This window comes from Periophthalmus magnuspinnatus, chromosome 15 (assembly GCF_009829125.3).
Source record: "Periophthalmus magnuspinnatus isolate fPerMag1 chromosome 15, fPerMag1.2.pri, whole genome shotgun sequence".
NCBI classification, from domain to species: Eukaryota; Metazoa; Chordata; class Actinopteri; order Gobiiformes; family Gobiidae; genus Periophthalmus; species Periophthalmus magnuspinnatus.
This window is the reverse complement of record NC_047140.1, coordinates 27,947,398-27,973,148: the sequence shown is the minus strand read 5'-3', so window position 1 is coordinate 27,973,148 and position 25,751 is coordinate 27,947,398. Positions and strand designations below refer to the sequence as shown.

Sequence of the window (25,751 nt, the reverse complement as noted above, 5' to 3'; positions counted from 1 at the left end):
AGTCTATCCTAACAAAGGTAGGATGGAGAGAGAATGAAGCACCTTAAGAAATCCATATTTAATTTCGCATTCTCAGATTCAGTCACAGTCGTGTATTCAAAAATGCTCCCTTAGGCCTGTTACGAGAGAAGGAACAGTATTTTTTTGGGGTCAGTATTCATCGTGTGTACCGTTTTTTGCACTGGTAGGAAACGTTGTATTGTTTTTTTTTGGCAACGGAATAAGATTCGAGACTAATACTAATTACTACAGTGTTGCATTCTTGTTTAGTGCAGCTCGTGGTCATTTAATAGCTTACAATTTGGGGGATAAATCTACTTCTATATCAGTACCAGTGGCGTTTATTGTGAATATTTACGCACTTCACAATTTGGTATCGTGACAGGCCTCTTCTCCCTTATGACATCTCGGAAGGAATGTCCTGAAACAGCCTCAACGCAAACAGGATGCTGCAATGGAAATTAGCCAAAAATACAATACCACTGTGCAGGGCCGGTCCTACAAGTCAGTAGAACAGCCACTAATCCAAAAAAAGTGACACTATGTAACTTCAACGCAAATTATCTCCCCTGTTTTTTACACAAACATGAACAATATACATTCAGATAGCGATTCCTGCTTCCCAAAAAACAGCTAAAGTCGCTTCTTACTGTAAAAAGGTAGTTATATAGCTTGATTTGATGGCGTTTATATGATCGCTAAAAAGACTCAGCCACTACTAATGTAAACAATGACATGTGAGCTCGAATCTGCAAAGGGGACTCAACAGCCACACGTTTTTTTTTTTAGAAAGACATGGAGTGTACTGTGGAATGCCAGTTATAATCCTCATTTTGGGAAAATTAGGTCGAGCTGGGACTGCGGTGTGTTGCCATGACAACTGGAACAAACCCAAAAGACGACGGGGCCTTAAGGAGAACACTGCTATGTACATCAACCGCAGAAACACAGAACAAAAAGGGGCTTAAATTGTGTCAGGGAATAGTTTCAAAATAATAATACAACTAGCCAAACCCTGTATCGATCGATCTTCTTTAGAAATACGACCACATTTCAGGAGACACGTGTCAATCAAACGAAAAGTTATCCATCAAATTCATTCTTTAGGATCCTTATGTAGCTTTACCACAGCTGTTTTGTTTTGTTAAAAGAAGAACACCAAAGTATTCTTCACCTAAAACACAAAGAAAGCCCCTGAATGTTACACTTACTTCCAAATCCATTCACAGAACACGTCTTAATTAATAATCCCTAAAGTTGGTTCTTTGCTGCAGTGTTAACAGTTGGCGATGGCGGTGATACTGATGATTGGCTTATGTGTGTTTACAGGTGATAAAGTCTTTGCTTCGCGCAGATCTAAGTGAGGTTAGCCGAGTTTGGTGATCTGTAGATCTCCATCTATCCGTACTGTATCAATAGAAGGCAAAGACTTTACTTTGTGATAAAAGTCAAATAGCTGGTGTCCATCCACAAATATCCGGAACCGCTGGTGCTCACAGTGGATCTCCATCTAGAAAAACAGATAAGAAATTTTAATGAAATGAGCCATGGACAGAGTGTATTTTAAACCTCAAAAGGATATTATTCAGTTGCTCTAATTTTAAAATATATAAAAACCGTAATAACCAACACAATGGTCTAAAATAGAAATATAATTATAGTATTAAATCACTGAAAATGAAAAGCAAAAGTTCAGTTGTGTTCAGTAGCGTTCAGTTGCACTAACATGGTATTGACTTTATTCTGCTACTTTCAAAATAATAATACAACTAGCCAAACCCCGTCCCGATCAATCTTCTTTATAAATACGGCCACATTTCAGGGGACATGTGTCAATCAAATGAAAAATTATCCATCAAATTCATTCTTTAGGATCCTGATGTAGCTTTACCGCAGCTGTTTTGTTTAATGAAGAAAATAGCAAAGTAATCTTCACCAAAAACACAAAGAAAGCCCCTGAATGAAAGCCCACTTTCACCATAAATGCGACCAAACTGCGCTTTCTTTGTAGTGGCACGTCCGATTGAAGTTCCACTTGATCCAATGGAGAATTTGGGAAAGGTTTTGCTGCTAAAACATGATATAAAGTAGGTTCATTTGTGTAAAACGTTCTATGTTCATGTGACCAACAAGTCAACACTTCACCGATTCTCTGGAGGCTTTAAAACTTTATAGCTTTACAGGCTAGAACTTATTTGCGGTCAAGATCAGCAGCCTCATGCTAAATAATACAACTCGAATGACAATAGCGGCGGTCACGGCAACGTCCAGAATTAGGTGAATAATGATTAGAGTAACAGAAGTAAAAATACTAAATTTCAGAAGATTGAAAACGTTTTGAAAGTTGCAGCTGCAGCGAAATTACAAGCAACAACACTGTATCGACATGAGGAGCCTAAACGTTCTCTTCTTTTCTAAATGAATTACTTGTGCTGAGAATAGCAGGACATATTCCCATAAGCTTCCATGAGATACACTTTTAGAAACAGTGTGTAAACGTGCACAGGATTACTGGAGCAGAAACTTGTGCTAGACTTGTCCCGCGGTCCTATGAACATTACTCATCATCACCCATATGTGCAGCTGCCACGCTCATCCCCCAAACCTACGCCACAATTACACAGCTGACTCCACCTTCACGTAGAACAAAAGCCTCGTAAATAATGAATGTAATGTAGGTGGACATGTGCTTTTATTCAATTATCGTACTGGACGTGTAGAGTCATGTGTGTTCGAGCTTGTTTCAATGATAAATATTCAGGTGTGCTCTGATTCAGTGCAGCACCAAGACATGAGATTAAATAATAACCTATCCTACATATAAATCTTAAGCTTAAGTTAAGTGAAACCTTATGAAATTAACTAGAAAGTGAATCATTTATTTTGCGGCTGCTTTCGGTATAAGCCACAATGAATGAAGATGTGAAAAAAACCAAAGGCATAACAGGAAGTTGACTATATTTACTCAAATGAAGTGGACATAAATACATTTATACATTACCCTAAAAGGTTGGTCTGGGATGAATGGAAAGTAATCAGTAGAAGCTTCCTCCTCAGTCCATTTGCCAGACAATCGGGCGTTGCGCATGAACCGGCGCTCGCTGAAACGGGCGGTGAGTTTTAGGGCGACATCGCAAGGGGGATCCTCTTTCTCAGAGTGACGTCCACAGGTCAGGCTCACGTCGAAGCTTTAAAATGAAGGCAGCATAAGGGATGTCAGATGTGCAAAACTATGAGCCAAGGCTAATCCAAAATAAGTCAAAGTCATAAATCTGCTTCTGCTGTGTAAGAGCAAATAACAGCGTGGCAATGGGCTATAATCCGTTAACAATAGTCCTGGCTCTAATCCCAGGGGCACTGCATCTTGAGGGAACCATACAGTCATAAGGCATTATCAGCCCACATCATTTAAAACTTTAAACAAGAGATGAATGTGTGTTTTTGAGCTCTCCTGACCAAGACATTCACATGACCTCTACTTCTGCCTGCAGCTAAACTCTGAGCACGCTGATGTCACTGAAAAGTTCTGCCAAGTATGACACAAGTTTCCATGTAGGGTAAAGACACACCCAAAACAACTATACACAGACGGGTCCTTGCTCCCTCTTTCTTCCCCAGTCTCTACCAAGGGGCCAGGAAACGCCCAGCCTACGCATACTTAACAAGCCACTATTTTCCACAGCTGCTCCTTCATCTTGTATCTTAAAGCCATCTCAAAAACATGCATTAATGGATTGGATAAGGCACGTTTCAGCACATAATCTCACCTGTTTGGTTCCAAATCGACAATACCCATCACTATGATCTTCTTTCCTGGACGCATGCCACCTCGTATGCGTCCACTGAATGGCACAGCCTGGCAAGCACACAAAACAACACGTTAGGGTGCTTTCCTTGTATTTTAGTTAGCCAAAAAGAGATAAAATGTTATTACTGAGTTGCTTACAAGAAGTGCTATGTCCTCTTTATCCGGAGAGATGATACCAGGGTTCTCCAGAGACTCATTGAGGTGGTCATTCTCCACATTCTGCAAAACCAGTAGTAAAAGTAGTGCAATAATGTACTGTGCAATGAATAAACTTGGGTAAACATTGGCTGAAGAAGCTTGTTGATTGGGATTAGAGGAGTAATAGAGTTATGAGGCCTATGGCGAACACAAACACAGACACCCATCAACAATAACGGGGTGGCTGTACATCTAGACATGCTGGAAATACAGACGCTTAAGTGGTGCAAAAACAGTATAAATGTTGTGCACCATCAATGCGCATCAAAGGTCGGCCTGGATGAGCAGGTAGGCCACATCATTCTGCAGACAGAATTACACACAAACGTATTGGGTTTCCTACTTCCTTCAATGATGAAAGAGGAGTAGCCCTGACCGCGCGCATCGCATCGCATTTGCGCCGGATAACGGTGCGCTTGGATCAAATGTGCGGGTAACTGCACAATTAGAAAAACCGACGTAAGGAGGGTCCATCCAGTTTGGTATGAAGAGCCAGATATACTTACTATCCCGTCGTTCTCCGCTGCCTGCACCGCCATCTTGAGCAGAGTCTCATAGGATGCTGAATGTGCGCGCCTGGACAGCGTGGTGTGTCAGCGTCGTGGCACTCGCCCCGGAGAAAGCTGCACTACCGGTCTTTTCCTGCTCTAGGCTCTGCTCTCCTGGTGGATATTCACGTCTGACCGGTGCAGACAGGCCTCACAGCCGCTCCATGTGCTGTAGAGAAAATGGGTGGATATCTGCTGACGTACATACTTTATCATAATTACAGCTAAAAGCCTAATCCCCTTCTGTCAAAATGGCTAATCAGACAGATTTTTCTAAACCCTCTACCCAATCAGGCATTCCTCTGATGGAATAAATACATTTATTTGCAGTGAGTGTCTATATTTAGGCCCTAGTTCAATTCCTGGCTAATTGATCCATGGGTGTTCCCAATAATTGTCATAATGATGTGCTGCTATAATTAAACTATAATGACTTTTCAGAACAAAAATATGTTGACTCCACTGAAATGTCAACACCGTCTGGTGTAGGCCTTTATTTTGACTACTGCTCCATCCTATTCCCCTCTCAGAAAATGGGACAGCAGTTAGGCATGAGTTATTGCGCCCTCTTGTGGCCATCTGTCAGTATCACACAGCTCCTGCACCATTTTTTATTGACCAAAAGGGAGCAGTATTTAACCTCCTCCTGAACTGTACAAACCACCTCTTTGCAGTGCGGTAAAACGATTGATTCAACCATTCCCCTGTTTCCACCTGTTCTTCTTATTGGTGTGTTCCAGGTTAAACTGTGTCAGATTTTATTAAACATCTAAGAGTCTGGACTTTTTACAGCAGCAGATATTTTCGTAGAAAGATCATGGACCGATCTAGATCAGAGCTAACATACGTTTCGCCCTCAGCCTGATCTGAGTATAAATGACCTGACTGTCGTGTTTCTGGAGTGATTTGACCCTCTCCCCCTCCCCTCCCGTGCGCACGCACACTGCGCGCCGCCGCTCCATCCTCTGTGCGCTGCTGCCATGGCCGCAGAGAGTGCCGCTCAGGAGGATGTCACAAGCCGAGTTGCAGACTCTACCGAGATGGAGGAACGCGTAAGAGCATTTTGCATTGTGTCTTGTTGTGTTAGGCTGCTTCAGTCATGTGCCACTTTTCGATCGTGTCTTTATTTGACATGAGCCGTTTGCTGCATCCTCGCGTAGTTGCCACAAGATGGACATAAAGTCTGCGGAAAACTGCTTCCGCAGATACCTGCCGGTTCATTTACATACAGACCATGACGAGAAGATGGCAGTGATTTAGAGCAGTTTAGCCTCCAGGATCGTCCCCTGCAGCTCCTGTGAGGGGAGTGAAAGTGCGCGATGAGCTGGTCTCTGGTGGACCGCCTGTGGGCCACTGCTCTGTGTGCAGAACATTTGTCACACTGTGCATAGGAGCTTGTGACGCTATTATCGACGTAGACCTGAGCACGGCGGTTTACTGTTGCACCTGTTTGTGAAAGTGTAGTTTTTACATCAAACTGTAGAGTTGTTTAATTTTCCAAGCAGAGAGGGCTCTGAATAAAGAGTGCAACACTGGGTCAAAGTGCTGTTCTTCTGGTCTGCTGTGGCATAATGGGTTTAATTTCGGCTTTTTCCAAAATGCCTGCAGCAGTTTTGCCTTCTAAGCATTTCTTTAAGTGGAATCACCACAGGTTCACGGATTCTTGCCTTTGTAGTAATTTGTTATCTTACTTTCACATCACATTTATCAGTTACTGTTATCTATAATTTAAACATAAAAGGTTTAGTGAACAAATGGTACTCACCTCCTTGATGTAAGCTACCAAAGAATCTTATGGGAAACACAAGTCGTCCCTGCCCACTGCTTCTTGATACCCAACCTGTTCTACCACTTCACATTCATGTTAAGTTTTTTTTTTGTCAGCTGATGCACTTCAGTTGTTGTCTTCAGAACGACACACATCAGATCTACTTGTTGGACTAATACTTGTAGTTTGGTGAGATTGATTTTCTGTTTATGGTGGCTGGGAAAATGCTTCTTTTACATAACATTTATTCATCTTTGCTTCATATTAGCTCTACCATCCATGTCTTGGATATAGAGGTTAAAGTGGCAAAAGTAAAACCAAGCAAATGCAGAAGATTACACTTGAATCTCTTTAATCTGTGCAGTGGAGAATGAGACTCTGGATTATACGAGCTGGTCAGAGAACTGTGAAACAGTGCTGTTATTACAGATTACAGTCTAAGGATTGTTTTACCATCAGATTTATTTAGTCAAGAAAGCAGAAAATAGTGTGTACAGAACAGTGAAAACTATTTAATATCAATATGCAGGTGGGTTTGATTGAAAATATATTTTATTTATGTTAGCTAATAATAGATTCACTGTTACATGACTCCTGCATGCAATTATCATTATTAATTACACTGGTCATCATCATGTGACCTACTTTCCCTTATTTTTGAAACCTGTTTTGTGATGGGGTGTTTTTTTTTTTCCAACATTGTATTTACTTTTGTTTTCAATGAATGTTCTATGATTTGATCCTCTAAGCTTCAGCTGAAGGGGGAGGCCATGACAGTTGATGTGGAGACTCCATTGCCTGCTGGACAGGAAGAAGCTGCGATCCGTTGCAGAGATGTGTGTCGATCCTATGGAAAACTCAAGGTTCTGAGCAATCTCAACCTGACTGTGCCACAAGGACAGATGTAAGTAACACAGCTGAGCAGGCAAAGAATAACAGGCATCACTAACAGGCATATCTGGCATCACCTCACTTTCCTCATATCACAAGCACGGTCTTATCTGCTTTAGTCCAATCAGATTCACATGGGTTTCACCAAGCACCATTATGTCTTGCTTTTATATCACATATGTACCCTGTGACCGACTGACCAAAGTTCCTCACCAGGATTTTTTTTCAAATCAGATTTACATTCTTCACCTCGCCTAGACACAAAAAGTTACAATTACTCAGGACTTAGGACTTAGACTCAACTGCATTCATATATTTATTATCATAATATCTACAGTTCTTGTTTATAACTACATTAAAAGCTAAGGCTGGACACTTCTTTTCTTCACATTGATGCCTCACACATCACAGCCTTTATTTGACTATATTCTAGTCTTGTTAAACCAGAGAAAAATTGCTTTCATTACCTAAACATAAACAATACAAACTTTTAATAATTTAACAAAAAAATAGTCAATATTCTTCTAAAGTCTGAACTCTGCTCCAAATATTTTACTGACAGAGGAATGTGGACCTTTCGAGTAAAAACAAACAAACAAACAAACAAACAAGCATATCGTTAATGATTAATCAATGATTAATGATGATGAGATGTCTGGTTCTCTAAAATTAGGTTAATTACACAGGCCACCTGTTCCAGACTTGTTCCAAAAGGTTCAGCAAGGTGCAAAAACATCACCTGTCATCTGTGGCTCTACGTCACATGAGCTGACATGTATGGTCATATTGTGCCTCAAAAGTGTCAGTTTTTAGGCATGTTTTAATTCCACCTGACCTCTCTGTGTGCGTTTATTTTAGTGTGGGCTTAACCCTAGAGTTGTCGGGGATATACACACAAACTTCTTTTCATAGATGTCATTTATTGTTTATCTTTGTCACCTTGGGCACACGAGAATTACAAGATAAGAATCTCAGACAAAATCTCTAGAGTTAGAAAGAGGATAATCTGAAACATGAAAACAATGGCATCTATAATATGTCTGTAATGTGATTTCTAGTAAAGTTTAGTGTACTCTGCATGTCTCTATAGCAGCACATCACACAGTTCATGCAGTAATCATAGGTTGAACATAGTGGCATTATTCCACACAGTGCGAGTGCGTACTTCTAATTGGGTATTTATTAACTCATTATTGTTGCTTTGTGCATTCTTTGTTCCAGAGACAAGCAGCTGCATTCACATAAACATACCACGTGTTCAAAAGCCACATAGTTTTGTCATGGTTCTCTGGTTTCCTCAGTTACAGTTTGTCCTCATCAGTTACAGTGCTACACATTTTAATATTATGGTTTTATCTTTTGCAGATATGGTTTGTTAGGCCCCAGTGGTTGTGGGAAGACTACACTGCTGAAATGCATTGTGGGTACTCTAAAAATATCACGAGGTCAAATTATTGTGTTGGGAAAGCCACCTGCATTTCCTGGCCATGAAGTGCCGGGGAGAATGGTTGGATACATGCCACAGGTAAATCGATAAAAGATGAAACACATACCACTATTTGCATATAGATGTCTAGACGTGTTTAATTGTCACTAGTTATGGCAGCTCATGTCACCTTGTCATTAATCATCTCCTGAAGGATATTTATCTGACATATGATGAATAGTGTTGATGCCTTGGTGACAAGTGTTGGTTGTAAAAGACCATTATAAATTGAAATACTGGGTCTGTATTTCACACAGTATTTCTAGTATAAACAGCACCTATGAATGCCGGTCTGACTGATGAGAGTCTCAAATGAATAAGATACACTGTGGAATAAATGTGGCCAGACTGAACCCCATTGAACAGAAACCTTACTCCAGTGATGTAGTATTCATTTTACTGTATAAAACACAATCATAATAATTACATTCCGCACAAAGCTATTTTAACTGCGGCTGCACCTGTACAGTGTATTTACATTTGAAACCTTTGTTCTGGCCTGGTCTATTTGAAGCCTCTACAGTACAGGCAGTGACCTGTGTCTCATCTGAGTGTTTCTCGTTACTGTCAGGCAGTGAATATCAGATGGAGCTGCTCGGATTCAGCCCAGGTCATGTGTAACTCTGATCGTCTCTGTGGGATGTGATCTGTAACACGTCTTGAGTTCCCAGGCCTCAAATACGTGTTGTTGCAAAGCTTCTAAAGTACAGACAACCTTTTGACTTTTGGAGCACATGCACGAAAGGCATGTCCCAGCTATGTGCCTGAAACTGTGTGAACTGAAACTGCAAACTACTGTTATGTCGAATATCTAAAACACAGCAACCATCCTGGATTAGTACTCATTAAGTCATACACGTCACCAACAATTACACCAGTGAGCACAACTTTATCACAACATACAGCTCTGTTTTCATGAGGGTTTTGTTTTTAATATAAGCCAAAATGTTAGTGGAATTTACAACCTTCTGAAGTATGTTTTGTCGTGCAGGAGCTGGCGTTGTACAATGAGTTTACCATCAGCGACACTCTGACGTTTTTCGGACGTCTTCACGGTCTGACCCGAAAAGAAACACAGGCTCGCATGAACTTTCTCATTGACTTCCTCGATCTACCTCAGAAGAACTGCCTTGTTCGAAATCTCAGGTAAAGTGCGCTGACGCTATCTGTAACTTTATCATGGGCAATTTGAGACATATCTGATTTAGATAAAAGTCCAGCGGGGCAGGCTGAACACTTTAAATATCCATGATGGGCCTACATGAGTCCTATCTGATGCCTTGTACTGTATTTGTGTCTCCTGGTGACACTTATAGGGCCATAAAGTGACACAGCAGTGCTTTGTGTTCACAGATTTGAGTTTTGGACTTTGATACAAGCTCTAATGCCTCCCTCATAAAGCATGTACAATAAAACATGTCTATTTATCTGGTTCTGGCATCATTTGGACTTGTGTTTCGTTAATGTTTTAGTTTAACCTTCCACAAAGTACTTATGAAATGATAAGTAATTTCATAGTTGTACTTAGTATGGAGAGAAGTGGTGGAACATAGCAAAGTAAAAGTCGTATGTTTAAGTAAAAAATGTAGGTATCTGTACTTTACTTAAGTACATTTTAATTATTTTTCATTTTTGTTTTAGATCTGATGAAACGTCTGAGGGTTTATTTTTAACATGTTTGTAAAAATATACAAATGAAAAGCAGTTTTCATGTGATACTTTCACTGTTACTTGAGGTTTTTTTTGCTCCAATAGCTGCACTTTTACTTCCACCGCTGATGGAGAGATACAATTTGATTTTGCATAATATTTTGCAGAACGAATTGAAACGTCTTACTTAAGAAAACATGACAAATATTTCTGGAGTGGATACTCCAGAAATATTTGGAGGCAGCAGCTTTGACACAGTGTTCTACTTTAACAGAACATATTGACTTCATATCAAATAACTGTAATTAAAGTGTATTACTGTTTTGTATAGTACTACAGTTTATGATTACTACTTTCTACATCTATATATACACACAGAAGACATCAGATATATGGAACCAGATATATGGAATTATGTAGCAAAGAAAAAAAGGGAAATAACTCATCTAAATATTTGCTTTAATTTTTATTTTGTTCAAATTGGTCAGGGTAACCGGACGAATTTGCTTTGCTGACAATGCTGCAAACTTTCTCTCCGTGATCTTCTATAAAAATCTAAAATCGGGAAGAAATTTGGGGATTTTCTTTGTTGTTTTTTTTGTTTACTACATTCCACACCATATATTCATAGCAAGACTATGAATGCCTTCAGTTAAACTCCACAATGTAAATAATCATAGAAATAAATAAAACGTGTGTCCAAACTTTTGCCCAGTCGTGTCTGTAGCTGCGAGCACTTCTTCGGTGTTGTTTGTTATTGAGTTGTCCGTTGTTGCCAGGCAGGTTCATCTTGTCTCCTGAGAAAAGAATTCATAGAAATGTGGGAGATTCACCTTTGTCACCGTTTATTTCCAGTCCTTTACTCATTCTCATGTGTTTTGTCTTTGTCTCAGCGGAGGTCAGAGGCGCAGAGTTTCTTTGGGAGCTGCTCTGCTTCAAAACCCTGAACTGCTCATATTGGATGAACCCACAGTTGGAGTTGACCCTGTGTTAAGGACCAAGTACGCACCACTATTATAGTAACATGCACTGTGTCTTGTTTTAGATGCCATATAACTCAGAAAAATGTGTATCTCGTAGCCGTTTAAAAAATTGAAAATTGACTCTTTTGAGCTTTAAGCCATGTTATAATGTTGTTACCTCATCAAAAACAGACCTGGAGTTGTGTTTTGTTTCATTCACATATGTTTGAGTAACACTTTATTATCAGTCTGTCTACATCGCCAACGCTCAAATGCTCAGTTCCACCTTATGATGTCACATAGTGGTAGTTTTCAAGTTAACAGCTACGTTTTACCCTTTGTTCAGTAGAAAATATTAGTTCCAGTGCTGAAATTATCCAAATAATTCTAGAGAAGGTGTGTGGAGTTTAAAAACACAGTGGAGCACTTCCTGTATTACCACATGACATCATAAGGTGGAACAGAGTGTTTTCTGTTTGAGAGAAAAACTCAGCCTAAATATGCAGAGTTTGAATGAAATAAAACACACCTCCATGTATGTTTTTAATGAGGAAACATTATAACATAGATCAGAAAAAGGGGTAGTATGGGCCTTTAAAATAAGCCTGCAGAGCACTTGCATCAAACAAGACAAACACGGCAGTATTATTTCTCCCATGTGGTTTCTTAGACGGTTGGCAGGCAACAGCCGTGGAAAAGCTTTTTCAGAGATTTTCAGGAAATTAGTGCCACTAATTCAGTTTTATGTAATCTGGTTTCCTCTACAACCTTTTTAGAATTTGGCAACATCTGGTGGAAATTGTGAAGACAGCGAAGGTCTCCGTCATTATCACCACTCACTACATCGAGGAGGCCAGACAAGCCAATGTGGTGAGAGAATGCACCGTGACACACTTAAACAGTCAGGGTCATAAATGTGAGTGTAATCAGTGCAATCATGAGCTGCATCTCTAGGTCTTTTATGTCCTGCCTACAAAAACAAAGAGCCTATTGAGGTTTCTCCTGGGTATAAACAAAGCTCGCTCAAATGCAGTATATTGGCTTGGGCAGATGGTACAAATCCAGGTGGCATTAATATAGTCAGATTCCTCTTTTGAAAAGCTAATACAAAAAGCATCAGTATATGAAACAAAAGAAGAACACTAAAACTATTCAAATCACAAATGAGTGTGTTACTGTCCTGCAGTGACTTTAGTTGTATTTTAGTCATGATTTTATTTAGCATTATATTATTATTATTATTATTATTATTATTATTATTATTATTATTATTTAGTCATATATGTTAGGGCACTTGTCTGTACTGCATATTTAGCCTTTTCCTTCCATTAGTGCTTCTGGTGTTTGCCTCCGTCAAATCCCATGGGGATTTACCATTAATCTTGTTAAAGATTTTGAGTAGTAAGTTTGCACTGTACACTGGGTTTAAAATGTTACAGAGTAGGACACTTTAGGCCTTTTACTTCTACCTGAATAAAAAGAATAGCCTAATCCTCAGTTCTGGTAATATTATTAGTGATTTAGTATCTGTATAAAAGTAACACTGTGAGTTTGTAATCATATATTTTTAAGCTTTCAAGCCCTGTTTTTTTTTTGTGGAGGGGAGGTATCCATTTTTGATTTTAGTCTCTTCATATAGTGGTCATATGTGAGTCTTTAAACGTGTTCATATGTTTACGGGGTTAACTGTATGTGTTACATGTAGCTCTGACACGTCTTTAGAAAGAATAAAAATAGTCGTAGATGTCCTAGTCTGTGGTTGCATCACTCCTTAAACCTGCCTGGCTGCTCACAAACGCATTGAAACCAGCTCTCACAAAGAATAAAGGGCACCTGTTGATTTATTCTTGTCTTTGTGATTCTTAGAGATTGACATAACTATGTCAAGGGAAAAAGTCACTGAAGGGGCACTCAGTTGACTGTTAATTCACTACTTTGAAAACTGGCCACCATTTGTGGCCTATTTTTGCACAATGGCTTGTAACAAGCCAACTTGTTTTGTAGGTTGGTCTGATGAGAAATGGCCATCTGCTGGCTGAAGGTCCTCCAGATAAAGTCATGAAGCTACATGGCACAGCAGTAAGTACAGGACCCCATCTGTCCAAAGGAGGCACAGTGTATGATCATGATAAACACTGGATTACACATTTTGATTTTGTCCACAGACTTTGGAGTGCACCTTTTTAAAGCTTTGTCAGTCATCAGACCAGACTGCCACTAATGAGAGCCCCAGCCCGCTGGACGGAGTGCTGGAGAAGAGCCAGTCCTTTGAGAGCAACGAAAGTCGGCCTTTTCTTGGTGTGAACTCACCTCCAGACGACATTCCCAAATTTACAGGTAATATTTGATCAGATACGTGACTAACATGTTATCAAACCCAATCAGCAAGCTTGTTTTTCTTTGTTCGTTTGTTTTTGAAACCTGCTGGATGATTTGGATGCCACAGCGGACTGGAAGGTGCGAGCCAGACATGTGTTACCGAAGTGTAGAAACATTGCTGCCCTGACTATCAAAACACTGGTGCGATTTAAGAGGACCCCGGGGTAGGCCACATTAACAGAGTCACTCACATTTTTTGAGTTTAATGTGCAAACTCTAACCATTGTCTTATTTTTAGATCCCTGTGTTTCCAGTTCCTGTTGCCTGTCATCCAGATCACTCTGATTTGTCTTTGTATTGGAGGGGATCCTCAGGGAATCCAGGTTGCTGTGGTCAATAACGAAACATACCCCTCCTCATATAGCCACTCTCTGCTCTCCTCCATAGACAACTACAGTATCCACCAGGTAAGAGTGTTTTGTATTCCCTGTACACTCACTAAAAGTTTTTGGCATAGCAACCAAGTGTCACATACAAAAGCAGTTACATTGACAACAACACAAACAGATACAAGAACAACAAAAAGTTTTTGCAGATGAACACTAGGGGTGACGTCACACTCCCTTAGTCCACTTCTTTATACAGTTTGTGTTGCCAACTCTGAGGTAAACATAAGATGATATCAGATCATTACAATATGTTTTTACACTGCTACAATCATAGAAATGTTCTAATGGAATTTAAAAGCAAAATTTCAAACTCTTTCCAGGTGCACCTATCACATTCAGATGCTTTTGAAGGGATTACTAATGGAGAATACTGGGGAGTCATCGGATTTGGACAGAATTTCACCAGCTACTTGACAAAAAGGTGAGTCTCTTTTTACTGTATTTCATTCAGGGGCTATGTAATGTCGTCAGTAAGTTGTCGTCAATGAAATTCCCTACAATGATCCATCCTTTTGCTTTCATAATCCCACAAACGTTCATATGGAAGTGTACGCTTATACTCAAAGTGCAGCAACAAATACTGAGCTACTGTTTGCAGCTCTTTCTTTGTTGACAGCCTCCTCCTTCTGTTGGGACTAGGGTTAGGCTGTATTTTATGACAGGCTAATAATAACTCTATGCAGCGTTTATGTGTCAAAAATATAGTTTGCCATTATTTAAAGTTGACATCAAAGCCGTTAGTGTTTTCCAGACAGTCCTGTGACGCACAGAAAGATTCCACACAGCACAGTGGAACACATTCAAAGAACTTGAGCAGAAAGGTTAAATTATCCTAAAAATGGTTTATATTACTAACTTTAAACTGCTTAAAGTTCCTATATTACACAAAATTGACACTTTAGAGCAGGGATGTCAAACACATTTTCACTGAGGGCCACATCAGCAAAATGTCTGCTCTCAAAGGGCCAGATGTAAAATAAATCTAACTACTTTTTTAACTTCTTAATTAACTGTTTCTGTATTTATTACTTATTCAAGTTACAAATACTGCATATGGATTTGCCTAGATGTGAAATATGGCTGTGTAACTGTGTATCTCCTGCTAAAATGACATTTTAAGACTATCCTACCTTTTAATTTACCCTGTCGAGGGCCGCATAAAATGATCTGGAGGGCCACATTTGACCCGTGGGCCTTGAGTTTGACACATGTGCTTTAGAGCTTTGAGCCATGTTGCAATTCTGTTACCTCGTCAAATACTGACCTGGAGTTGTGTTTTGTTTCACTCACACATGCTTGAGTAACACATTATTATTAGTCTGTCTACTTCTCCAAAGCTCAAAATGCTCTGTTCCACCTTGTGATGTAATGTGGCGGTAGTTTTCAACTTAACAGCTCCTTTTACCTTTAGTTCAGTAAAGATTGGCAATTCCAGGACTAAAATAGTATAGAGTATAGAGTTTAAAAACACAGTGAAGACCTGACATCACGAGGTGGGACGGAGCTTTAAGAGAAGAACTCAGCCAAAATATGCAGTTTGTGTGTTAATACATGTGTGAATGAAACAAAACACAACTCCTAGTATATATTTGGTGAGGAAACAACATTATAACATAGATTTAAACATGTATTACTAGCGATACACGGATACGTAAAGTGCATGACCTTTTCCTCTCACTTCTCAATTATAAACCTTCTCTGTCGGCACTCTGTTTTTTAGAACGCAACGAGCTAAATATCATTTTCGCCAAGCCAATTAATAACAGCTAATTATACATTACTCAGAAAATGAACTCCACCAAGCTGAATAAGAGATCATGGGACTGTTAGTCAGCTGTTATATAGGGTAAAGGCCATTGTGTTTTTGTAACTGCGATGTGCACTCAGAGACTCCTGGGTAGACGGGCTGGTCCTTCCTGTCCTGAACTCACCTTGACAACAGCAGGATTTGTGTGAGCCAATCAAACGCTGATATTCTGTGCGACTCATGTGACTAGTGAACAAACAGGAGGTGTCTGGTTTGACCGATTTGCCTAAATACTAATCAAGTGCTAAAAATAGTCTCTATCACCTGATGGTAGTAGAAGGTTTGTGTGCTTAAAAATGCTGTTAAAAGCGAATTTGATGTTGACAAAGACAGATTTTTAGTGGCTCCTGTAGTTTTTTTTTCCCCTTATTTGATCTTTAAAAGTTCTCTAAGGAAAGAATAATATGGATAACTGCAGTAGTAGAAGAATACGAGTACAGATTTTGGAGCAAAAAATACTAAAAGTAAAAGTATCACATGAAAACATCAACTGAAGTAAAAGTATTAAAATACCTGTTAAAAAATATATTTAAAGAGTAAATGTAAAAGTACTTTGCGCATGTTTTGAGGTCTTATAAGGCTTCAAACGTAGTGATTTATTCAACAAAAACAACTGAATAAATCATTTTTTTCCAGCTGTTTTTATTTTTTTATTTTTTTGTTTGCTTGCTCCAATTACAAAAGTGTTAAAAAATAAATCCGTTAACCTTTTCAGCAGGTCTGGAACTATTATAAAAAATACTTTTACATTTCAGTCCTCCAAAAATGTAATGAAGTAGAAAGTACAGATACCTGCGCTAATGTACAGATGCCTAAGATTTGTACTTGAATATAGTACTTCACTCCTTTGACTTTGTTACATTCCACCGGCGCATAACTGTGCCCGATGGGAGTGTTGGAATGGCATCTACGTCTACAGTATTACACTCTGTCTATCAATGTTTTTGTTATTACCTTGTTATAAAATTCCTTTATTCACACTGACGTACATTAGTTAGTCGCTGCGTACATGTTTTTGGTTTTGTTTTCCTTGCAGTGATGTATTTTTTACGTTCTTTTCGTTTGTTTCTTTCAGTTATATTTTGTAATAAACTTCTCTTTATGTTTTCTCTTTGTTTGTTTTTTACAGAGCCTTGCAGCGTCACGTATCCAGAGAAGTGGTTGATGGAGGATCTGTGCACGTCTGGCTGGACTACACGAGTAATACACAATCAGCTTTTCGTTTCATGTTTTAGTGTAGCTGTACATTAACGTATACTGATATAGTTCCCTGAAAATAACTGGTAACGTCGTGGTTCCGTTTCTTTTTCCATCAGATCGTCAAATTGCCCTTATGCTGCAGAAGAAACTACATGACGCTTTTCAGGTAAATCCAGATAGTTTCTTGTCATTATCGAAGCTCAAATATATCGTGGGCTTTACTTTGTTGAATAAATGTTAAACTGTCAGTAACTATCAGTTCCTGTTTTCAGGCTTTTACTGAGAGCAAGTTGGGAAGTCTGTCTTATCAAGTTGCCCTGCCTGTGAAGGTAAGTTAAACAGAACTTCTTTATTTACCTGTGACTGTTTGGACGTCATTAAAACTACCCAGCTACACCAAAGATCAACTGCTCGTGGTTCCTGGTTGTGAAAATGAGTTGTATATTGCGGCGACAATAGATCAGTTGGTTTGTTTGCTGATCTGAAGGTTGGCAGTTCGAATCCCGCTCTAGACGTAAACATTATTGATTTGAGCAGTTCATGTTGGTGGTGCGATTCCAGCTCCCACAGATGAATGCCGCTCTTGTGTCCTTGGGCAAGACACTTAACCCATCTTGGCCCCAGTGTCTACGTACATGAGTGTGTGTCAGTGTGTGTGAATCGGTCAATTAATTTGTTTGTTAAATAAAAGTAAAATAAAATTGAGCTGAACTGAACTGATTTAAAGCGCTTCGAGTGCCTTGAAAATGGAAAACCGCTATATAAATATATGACTATTTACCATATTTGTTTGTTTTTTCAGTTTGAAGAGCCAATCTATGGGAGCCAAAATACAGATTTCACCACCTATGTGACTCCCGGTGCTGTTCTCAGGTTCGTAATTTACAAAAATTGTCATATAACTTGTTCTGCAGTACAATATTAAGTTGCAATGTCTCCTCTCTTACAGTATCACTTTCTATCTCGCTGTGGGTCTGACCGCTCTTTCCTTCGTCCTGGAGAGAAAGGAAGGCCTGCTGGACAGATGCTGGGTGGCAGGTGGGTTTATTCAAGATTATCAGCTTTGCATTTGACACTTGCTTTTGGAATTTTTGTAGAGTATTGTTTACTTCAATCTCTAAACTTCAACGTCTGTGAAGTCTAGAGTGTACTGTCTGAAAGAGCCAGTAGGGGTCGTCATTAGGCAGTACATAATCCCATGTGTTTCCAACCTTTTTGATGTTCCTAGTATATATTTTATGTTAATACTTTTGTTGTTTGCTTGTGAAACAGGTGTGAGTTCTTTGGAGACGATGCTGGCTCACCTTTGCTCTCAACTCTTTGTCATCAGTATTCAAATCTTTATGCTGCTCATCTTCGTGATGCATGTGTTTAAGGTTTGGCACTCCACATTAATAATAATAATAACAATAATAAAAATAATAATGATGATGGTGATAATAATAATACCATTTATGTCATGAATCCAGAGATAGAAATCTGATTTTAACTGCACAATAACACATCTTTAGACAGGAGTGTTTTGTTTACCCGCTATTTCGGTTAATTTCTGTGGCGGTGTAAAAAATATGATTAATATTGGGTGGATATATTTAATTATTTAGTCTCTGTAAGTTGTAAGCGCCTGTCTTTTTCATATACATTTTGTGTTTGGCCAAAAAACTACATAAAGGATCTTATTAGAAGTGGAATGTGCATAGGTACTTGCAAGGTACTTGATATGTCCTTGTATTTATTTATTTATTTATTTAAACATGCCAAAATTTTCTGTTTGTATGTGAAAACCAAAAGAAAAAATGTATTATCCTTTATAGATTTTTTTATGGATACAGGCTCACAAGGCGGCAATGAAAACCCCTGTGTAGGTCCAGTGGTTTTATAGAGGTGAGCAGTCCATGTGCGCGCGTTTGTTCACGTTTTAATTAAGTTCAACGAGACCTCCACTCCATAAATCTGTCCCTACGTTTACTGTATTCTCCAATCACTGTAGTATTGCCACGACAACAGCCCCTGATTGCTGTGGTAACGGCCGGTCATGTGACCCCCTGAACAGGTCTATTTCTGCACGTTGTCAGGGGAGACGGATAGTGTATAAGGAGAGGGTCGTGTGTGCACTCGGAGACAGTCGTGCCCCGTAAAGACAGAAAGAGGAGTCAGTTTAATCCAAGTTGTTTGTATATTCTTTCTGTGTCAGTTCAAATCCCTTCTGTTTTGCATGAATTTGTTTCGTTCTACAAGTACACAAGTCCATATAAAACATTAAAAGCAGGTGTAAGTGCGTTATTAGATTGCGATTGCGTCACCAACGTAGCCAGTTTTGCTTTTCCTTGGAGTATATTCAATTTTTGTGATGCAAAACAGCTAAAAGCCCTTTGTCCCGTCTCAGTTTTTGGTGCAGCTCATCCTTAACCTTATGCAGTCATGTGATCTGGTATTAAATGTTCAAGTATCAATGATTAACAAGCAGGTGAGGTGTTCTGGCATTTTTTTTTTTTCCCAGAAGTTCAATACAAAACATCTATTAACATGCTGGTACTTGCTGTAAAACGATACACTAACAAACTGTACAGCTGTGGATGGAAATATTTGTGTTAATATTTACATATACGAGAATACAATGCTAAACTAACTGTATTTTTCTGTAAAAAACATGACCGCTAACTGTATATGCTTGTTTGCAGATGCCAAATGAAGGCTCGTTGGTTCTCATCATCATACTCATCGTGCTGCAGGGAGTGACTGGCATCTCCTTTGGTCTGGTAATCTCGTCTGCCATCGATGACGAGCAAAGTGCTAATCAGGCGGCACTGGGCATCTTCTACCCAAACCTCATGATCAGTGGTAAGAATCAGAGCGTGTGAGCAGGAATGAGCATGTCCATAGATTCCTTTGTAATTATAATAGTGTATTTTATGTTTGGCATGATGTGGTTAGGCCTGTCCCGTTACTGTTGTTACTATATCCACTTCTTGTTCTGCATAAGAAAACTGGAACACTTTTTTCTCATTTGTTCATTTTTTTTGTAAACATGCAGAGATTTTTGTTATTTTAGTTGTAATATGATAAGATTTGAGCCATAAAATGTTGAAAAAGTCACTTCTTTGGCTAGTTGTAGGTTCATTCTGCTGTTTATTTGTTGCAACTCATGTTTTTTTTATGATAAAGTCTATTTAAAATTTCTATGTAGCAATTTATCAAGTCTAGATGTGACAGGTCTCGATGTGGTTTGCATTAATTTGTACATTAATTAATATTTTGGCATTTTACTGTTTTAATTCTGCTCTCACCTTTATGAAAGCGTTTTTTTCCTTTTATATATAATCTCTGTGCTAGTCTCCCAACCATTTCTTTGTTCCTTTGCAGTCATAGCGTGCATTAGTGTACATAAACCTGTGATCCCCTCCAGCTGTAGACAGTGAGACATAATCGGTTGCGAAACGTTTGCCCGAGCTCTATTTTAATGACTTGTCCCATCTTAAATCTAAGCTAGTGTTTTGTAATTATAGCTGTTGTTATGGCTTAATGTGAAGATCCTAAATTAGTTCTATAATTTCTTTCCTTGCAGGTGTTATTTGGCCGGTCGAGTGTATTCCTTATCCTCTCCGCTACCTCAGCATGGCCCTGCCTCAGACCTTTGCTGCAGAGTCCCTTCGTTGTATCATGTACAGAGGTAATTTATTGCTGGGTTTTTAGAAGATATCACAACATTTAAAGGCCAATCATGTTTAATACAGATAGGGAACATCTAAAATTGATATAGTTTAAAGGCGGGTTTTGGTTGTAATGCACATTTTAGGGTCTAGCCACTAATTTAAATGACCAGGTTCAACATTTGTGCGTTTACTATGTGGATATATCATGGCAAAGTACAATGTAAGGCCACAAAACAAGGCAAATTTACTTGTATAGCACAATTTGTACACAAAGTAATTCAAAATGCTTAAGCAAAGTGAAGAAGAAACACATTTAAATAACAATACAACAAATCAAAACAGAAACAGTCATCATAAAATTAGCATTAAAAGAGAAGAGTGCAGGATAAAAAGCTTTCAGTCATCTGCAAAGCTAAACAGAACCGTTTTGAGAATGGATTGTCAAAGTAGAGGCAATCTGTAGGGAAATACTAATATTTTACACAATGCAATGCAATACAAACACAGTTATCATAATGTAACACCAAACAAGTCACTAGTTATTTCATTAGAGGCAGATTTCAGTGTCTACATACTGTCCAGTGTTTGGTCCCTGTGCGCTAAATGTTTAATCAGCTCTGGATCCTGTGTAATGCATCCACCTGGAGCAGACGGTGTAGTGGTTTCTTTGGCCGTCCCTGTTCTGCCCATATCTGTGTTGACCTCGTCTGTACGGACAATGCCGTGTAACAGCAGCTCGCTCTACCTCCATGTTACGTGATATTGGTCCCGAACAGGAAGTGAGAGGAGCTGCTCTTCGGACCCGACCCTCAAGGAATGCTAAAACGTTAGACAAAAGAGAAAGAACTGCTTTACTCAATAGATCAGCGGGTTAATTATGATGTAAACAGTAACTATAAAAGGGGCGAGGATAAAGCACAGACAAAGAGAATACAATAGAACCAAACGGGGAATTTGTAGGTGCAGTGATGTGCTTTGAAAATGTATTTGGTTACAGAATACTGAATACCTACATTAAAATGTACTTTGCCATGCATTTAGTTACAGTTCTGAAAACTTAGAATACTTTTACATCAAGTTGCATTATATTATAGTGAAAAAACATGCGTGCAGGTGTTTTCTACCAGTTCAAACCCAAAATTACATGATGAAGTACCGCCATGTATTCCTTTTATTTTAGGAAACTGTTTTTCCTACATATTTTCAGTACATTTATTATAAGTTACTTCCCAACACTGTGTGGCTGTACCTGGATCAAGATGTTGAGTTTGAGCAGGATTTACTGGTTACTGACCCATTACTGAGACGAAAGAACCTTTGACGTAATTTAATGATAATGAATCCTCAAAAAAATGGATGTCTGCCAGTTACTATCCATGGATGATCTCTTTCTCCAGCAAAACTTTTTCTGATAACGTTGCTATTTCCAGGTTGGGGTCTGAGCCAGATGCTGGTATGGCGTGGGTTCGCGGTCACTCTCGGCTGGAACACTTTCTTTCTCGTTCTGGCCACTGTCATTCTGAAGCTAAGGACTTGACCGCCTACTCTCTGTGAATGTTACTCATTTTGTGGGACAGGTGAGGCCCGTGCTTACAAACCAACTGGGGTATTGGCTGTGAGCAAACTGATTCACAGAGAAGAAGAAACGCAGCGTTGTCATCCCACTTGCCTATAGCCAGTTGCCTGTTTTAAGTGCACTACATGTTTGAAGTGCTGTTCATCTGAATGCAGAAACAGAACATATACTGTAATGTTGTACTGGATATAAAAAGACGTATATATTTACTATCATACTGTGCACATTAGCCCCTTACTTCTCTAAGAACAGATCATGCACAAAACTCAGGTTATAGTTTTTTCTTATAGTCTTAGCGCTAACAAAAGATAGAAGTAACTCATACAAAATTAATTGGAGACGCTGATGCCCCGCTTTTGACTTGCTGCCTATTTCATCTGACTCTTGTATCCTGTGTTGTCTGTGCATGACAGGAAGTGGAACATGTGTCACATCTTCTTAACATTGACAGGTGCTCAGCCGTGAACCGGTTGACCTTTGAAGTTCAGTTTTAGTGCCTGCATTTACTGTAGAAACCAAATACTGATACCAAGATGGATGGGTTTGTCGAACATTCTACTCCTCTATGCTGAATCCAATGAAGGCTGTGGATGTGGAGACTTTATTTTACACTTTTAAATGTCTGGATTGACTTGTAAAAAGGGAAAAACATTTATAATTATGAAGACTGGTCTAAATATTTTGTAAGTTTTAATGATGCGTTTAATTGTGTTTTTGCTGGCGTTATTCATGATCAAATAGTTCCATGGATAGCTTATTCTTTTTGTCTTTTGTTAATTAATCTCGCAGATGTTTGTGCCAACACTAAGAAAGAAACGTTTACTTCTTGCATTCACTGTATGTTTTCTGAAATCACAATGCTGGCCATAAAGGATGAAAATGTACATGAGCACATTATGCTATGTGATAATCTAAATGTATTTATGCACTGTTAAATAGCTTACTCTTGTCAATGTCTGCTGACCAGGCCTCCTGTTTCTGTTTGTGAAAAGAACCTTAGAAGGACACGGCTGTCAGTGTTCAGTTATCCAAGTGCTTTTGAAAATGTAACGTATATAGCTTACATTAAACCAGCACATTACATTTAACATTTAAGTTATACAAATGTTTGCTGTGAATTTTAAAATTGTATTCGCAAGAGTATTTAACAGAAACTTTGACTTGTGTTGGGTTAATACGTCCTGCACTGAGGATTTAAACATGAATTCCTTGTTATGAATATTGTTCTGCCTACTGAAAATCAGTACATTTTGTTTACAGATGCCTTAAAAATATATTAAAACAAGCTTGGGCTAAACGTTAGACGCTTTTATCCCCCATGGTTTATTTTAGAGAGATTCCTGTATTATGTAAATCATCGCCTTGTTTCACTAAAAGGATAATTTGAGTTGTTTACACTTTTTTTCCTCTTTCTTTTCTGTTTTATAATTGTAGCTTACTGATTATTTGTAAAGTTAGACATTATAAAGGCACCATTCTCAGTCATCTACCTCCTGTGTTTCTCCCTAAAGGGCATGTAACCAGTGGACACTTTAATGTTATGACACATTCTTGGATTTTGAAACAATAAACTTTGTTGAGAAATATGCCCTGTGTCTGTCTGGATTTCACAGTGAAGTATATAGAGTTATTCCCGTGGTTACCAACAGCCCGAGGGTTCTTTGAAACAGATTTGTTTAATGACTTCCTTGCATCACTGTGTTTTATGTTACCATGACAATGCCGGGGCAGCTGTCTTTGATTCATATCATTCCCTTCTCTACAAGACTTTTTCACTAACCTTAAAACTGCTCTATCCTGCCCTCCTGTCATTAACGACGTAATTATGAGTAAAACTAGACCTGCTACTGCAAAGTACTTCTGCCAGTGTTTCCAGACTGGGTACACGGGCTTCTTTTGGTGGTGTCTGTTGCAGATTAAGATTGCACTCATGTCCTGATTTGAGCCCAGTTTAGTTCTAAATGTCAACTTGATTTGGTCCTGTTCTAGTCCTCGTTCGAGTTTAGTCAAGAAAAACAACATACTTTACTGCGCCTGTAAAGAAATTAAACCAGGAAGTGGCTTATCCTGGGTTGGGCATGTTGTCAATTTACCTGGATTTTATATTCTGGTCTAGTCTTGTTTGCTGTTAGTTGTAAACCCAATTACACTGATAGTATTTGGTGTGAACACTGACTGTACTATCCCAGAATACTATTAATATCATTGGTTCATTCAAATTTAGCATGTGCTGACTGATTATAAGGAAGTTGTTTCTTTCCTCATTATTTTCCCCAAGAAATACAAATATAAATATGAATACTTTTAAATTCATGGCGTTTTCTGAGAATTCTGGATTTTTTTATTGCGTCTCGAGTCCAGTTTGGTTCCACGTAGGATGCAAACTTACATATATATGGGAAAGTAAAAGATATGTACTTTTCTGACAACCTAGTATTAAAACTATTTAGTGAAATGAGAGTCTGTCTGTCTCTCCACAGCCAATTACAGCAGTTCAGAACAAACCTAATTATAGCTAGTGACTGTGGAGTTACACACAATGACGCCCCAGGAACTTCGCAGGACAATGTCTATGGGATAAAAAACAGTGTATATCTTTTTATCTTTAAATGTAGAGATGTCTGGTCAACGTTTGGTCATTTACTGCATTATCCATATAGGTGATTATGCAAATGAAAATATGTGTTTGTTTAGTATTTTTTGTTGACTTGAATATCTCCAAAAATGGTCAGAGACTCATCTTCAGATCATGTGCCAGGAGGTTGTTTGAGTACCCCGCTCAATGCATGTATTTTCAGCTGGTAGCCCTGACCCTAACCCTAACCCTTCCCCCCAGCACCCATCCGGAAAAGCAAGGTCCAACATTCAAAACCAGGAATGTCTTAATATGAGACAAGACTGCACTCAGCCACTGTGCAGACATTTCAACTGTGTGCCTTCTGTTTAGTTGAAAACCTAATTCACATTTCATTACATACGATGAAGACCATGAATCAATGTCAGAATAAGGCTGGATAGTGATTATAAAGTTTGTATTTCACTTAGATCATCACTACTTGTATTATATGTATTCTGCGTTGCTGGGAGATGTTTTAAACCAGGCTGAGGGAGTTGGACTTTTCAACAATGAACCCGGTCATGTGTGGGTCAGCTAATTTTATATAATGAGGACAAACAAAACCAAACAATGGTGAGATTTGATGTGTCAGTTTGAAGAAAACACACCCCTCCATGTAATTCATCTGGTCCGGTCGGCCCGTGTGCCTGGTTTGTGATATGCTAAACATTCTGTAAACATTATTCTGCGCATGGTTACTGTCACCATGGCAGCATGACAACACAGCTCAGCTCGGCCCTCACACACGGGACGGTAGAGTTATTTAATATTTGGCTACACATGAGCACAGCATGTTTCTATCACATAATCCTGTCACAC

The 25,751-nt window shown here is 38.9% G+C and overlaps 2 protein-coding genes across 4 annotated transcripts; one reads left to right on the top strand and one right to left on the bottom strand.

Moving 5' to 3' along the window:
• Positions 1 to 803: 803 nt before the first annotated feature.
• Positions 804 to 6,343, bottom strand: LOC117382512 (galectin-related protein-like). Of its 2 annotated transcripts, none has more exons than XM_033979711.2 (6): positions 6,320 to 6,343; positions 4,513 to 4,723; positions 3,947 to 4,027; positions 3,768 to 3,856; positions 3,002 to 3,188; positions 804 to 1,510 (listed from the first exon to the last, which is right to left on the bottom strand). In XM_033979711.2, the coding sequence occupies exons 2-6, from the start codon at positions 4,543 to 4,545 to the stop codon at positions 1,367 to 1,369; spliced, it is 534 nt and encodes a 177-aa protein (XP_033835602.1). In that variant the 5' UTR covers positions 4,546 to 4,723; positions 6,320 to 6,343; the 3' UTR covers positions 804 to 1,366. The 2 variants fall into 2 exon arrangements, with proteins under 2 accessions (XP_033835602.1, XP_033835601.1); XM_033979710.2 differs by having other exon boundaries at positions 3,947 to 4,036; positions 6,320 to 6,336.
• On the top strand, positions 5,535 to 23,896 carry abch1 (ATP-binding cassette, sub-family H, member 1). 2 transcript variants are annotated; one of them, XM_055227453.1, is made up of 20 exons: positions 5,535 to 5,606; positions 7,072 to 7,226; positions 8,579 to 8,738; positions 9,691 to 9,845; positions 11,243 to 11,350; positions 12,088 to 12,181; positions 13,316 to 13,390; positions 13,477 to 13,648; positions 13,758 to 13,854; positions 13,929 to 14,097; positions 14,400 to 14,500; positions 17,016 to 17,086; positions 17,203 to 17,252; positions 17,359 to 17,415; positions 17,889 to 17,959; positions 18,036 to 18,124; positions 18,359 to 18,462; positions 19,768 to 19,927; positions 20,652 to 20,756; positions 22,170 to 23,896. In XM_055227453.1, exons 1-20 carry the CDS (start codon positions 5,535 to 5,537, stop codon positions 22,274 to 22,276), a joined length of 2,172 nt encoding a protein of 723 aa, XP_055083428.1. In that variant the 3' UTR covers positions 22,277 to 23,896. The 2 variants fall into 2 exon arrangements, with proteins under 2 accessions (XP_055083428.1, XP_055083429.1); XM_055227454.1 differs by lacking the exon at positions 5,535 to 5,606 and adding an exon at positions 6,450 to 6,511.
• The last annotated feature ends 1,855 nt before the right edge of the window (positions 23,897 to 25,751 follow it).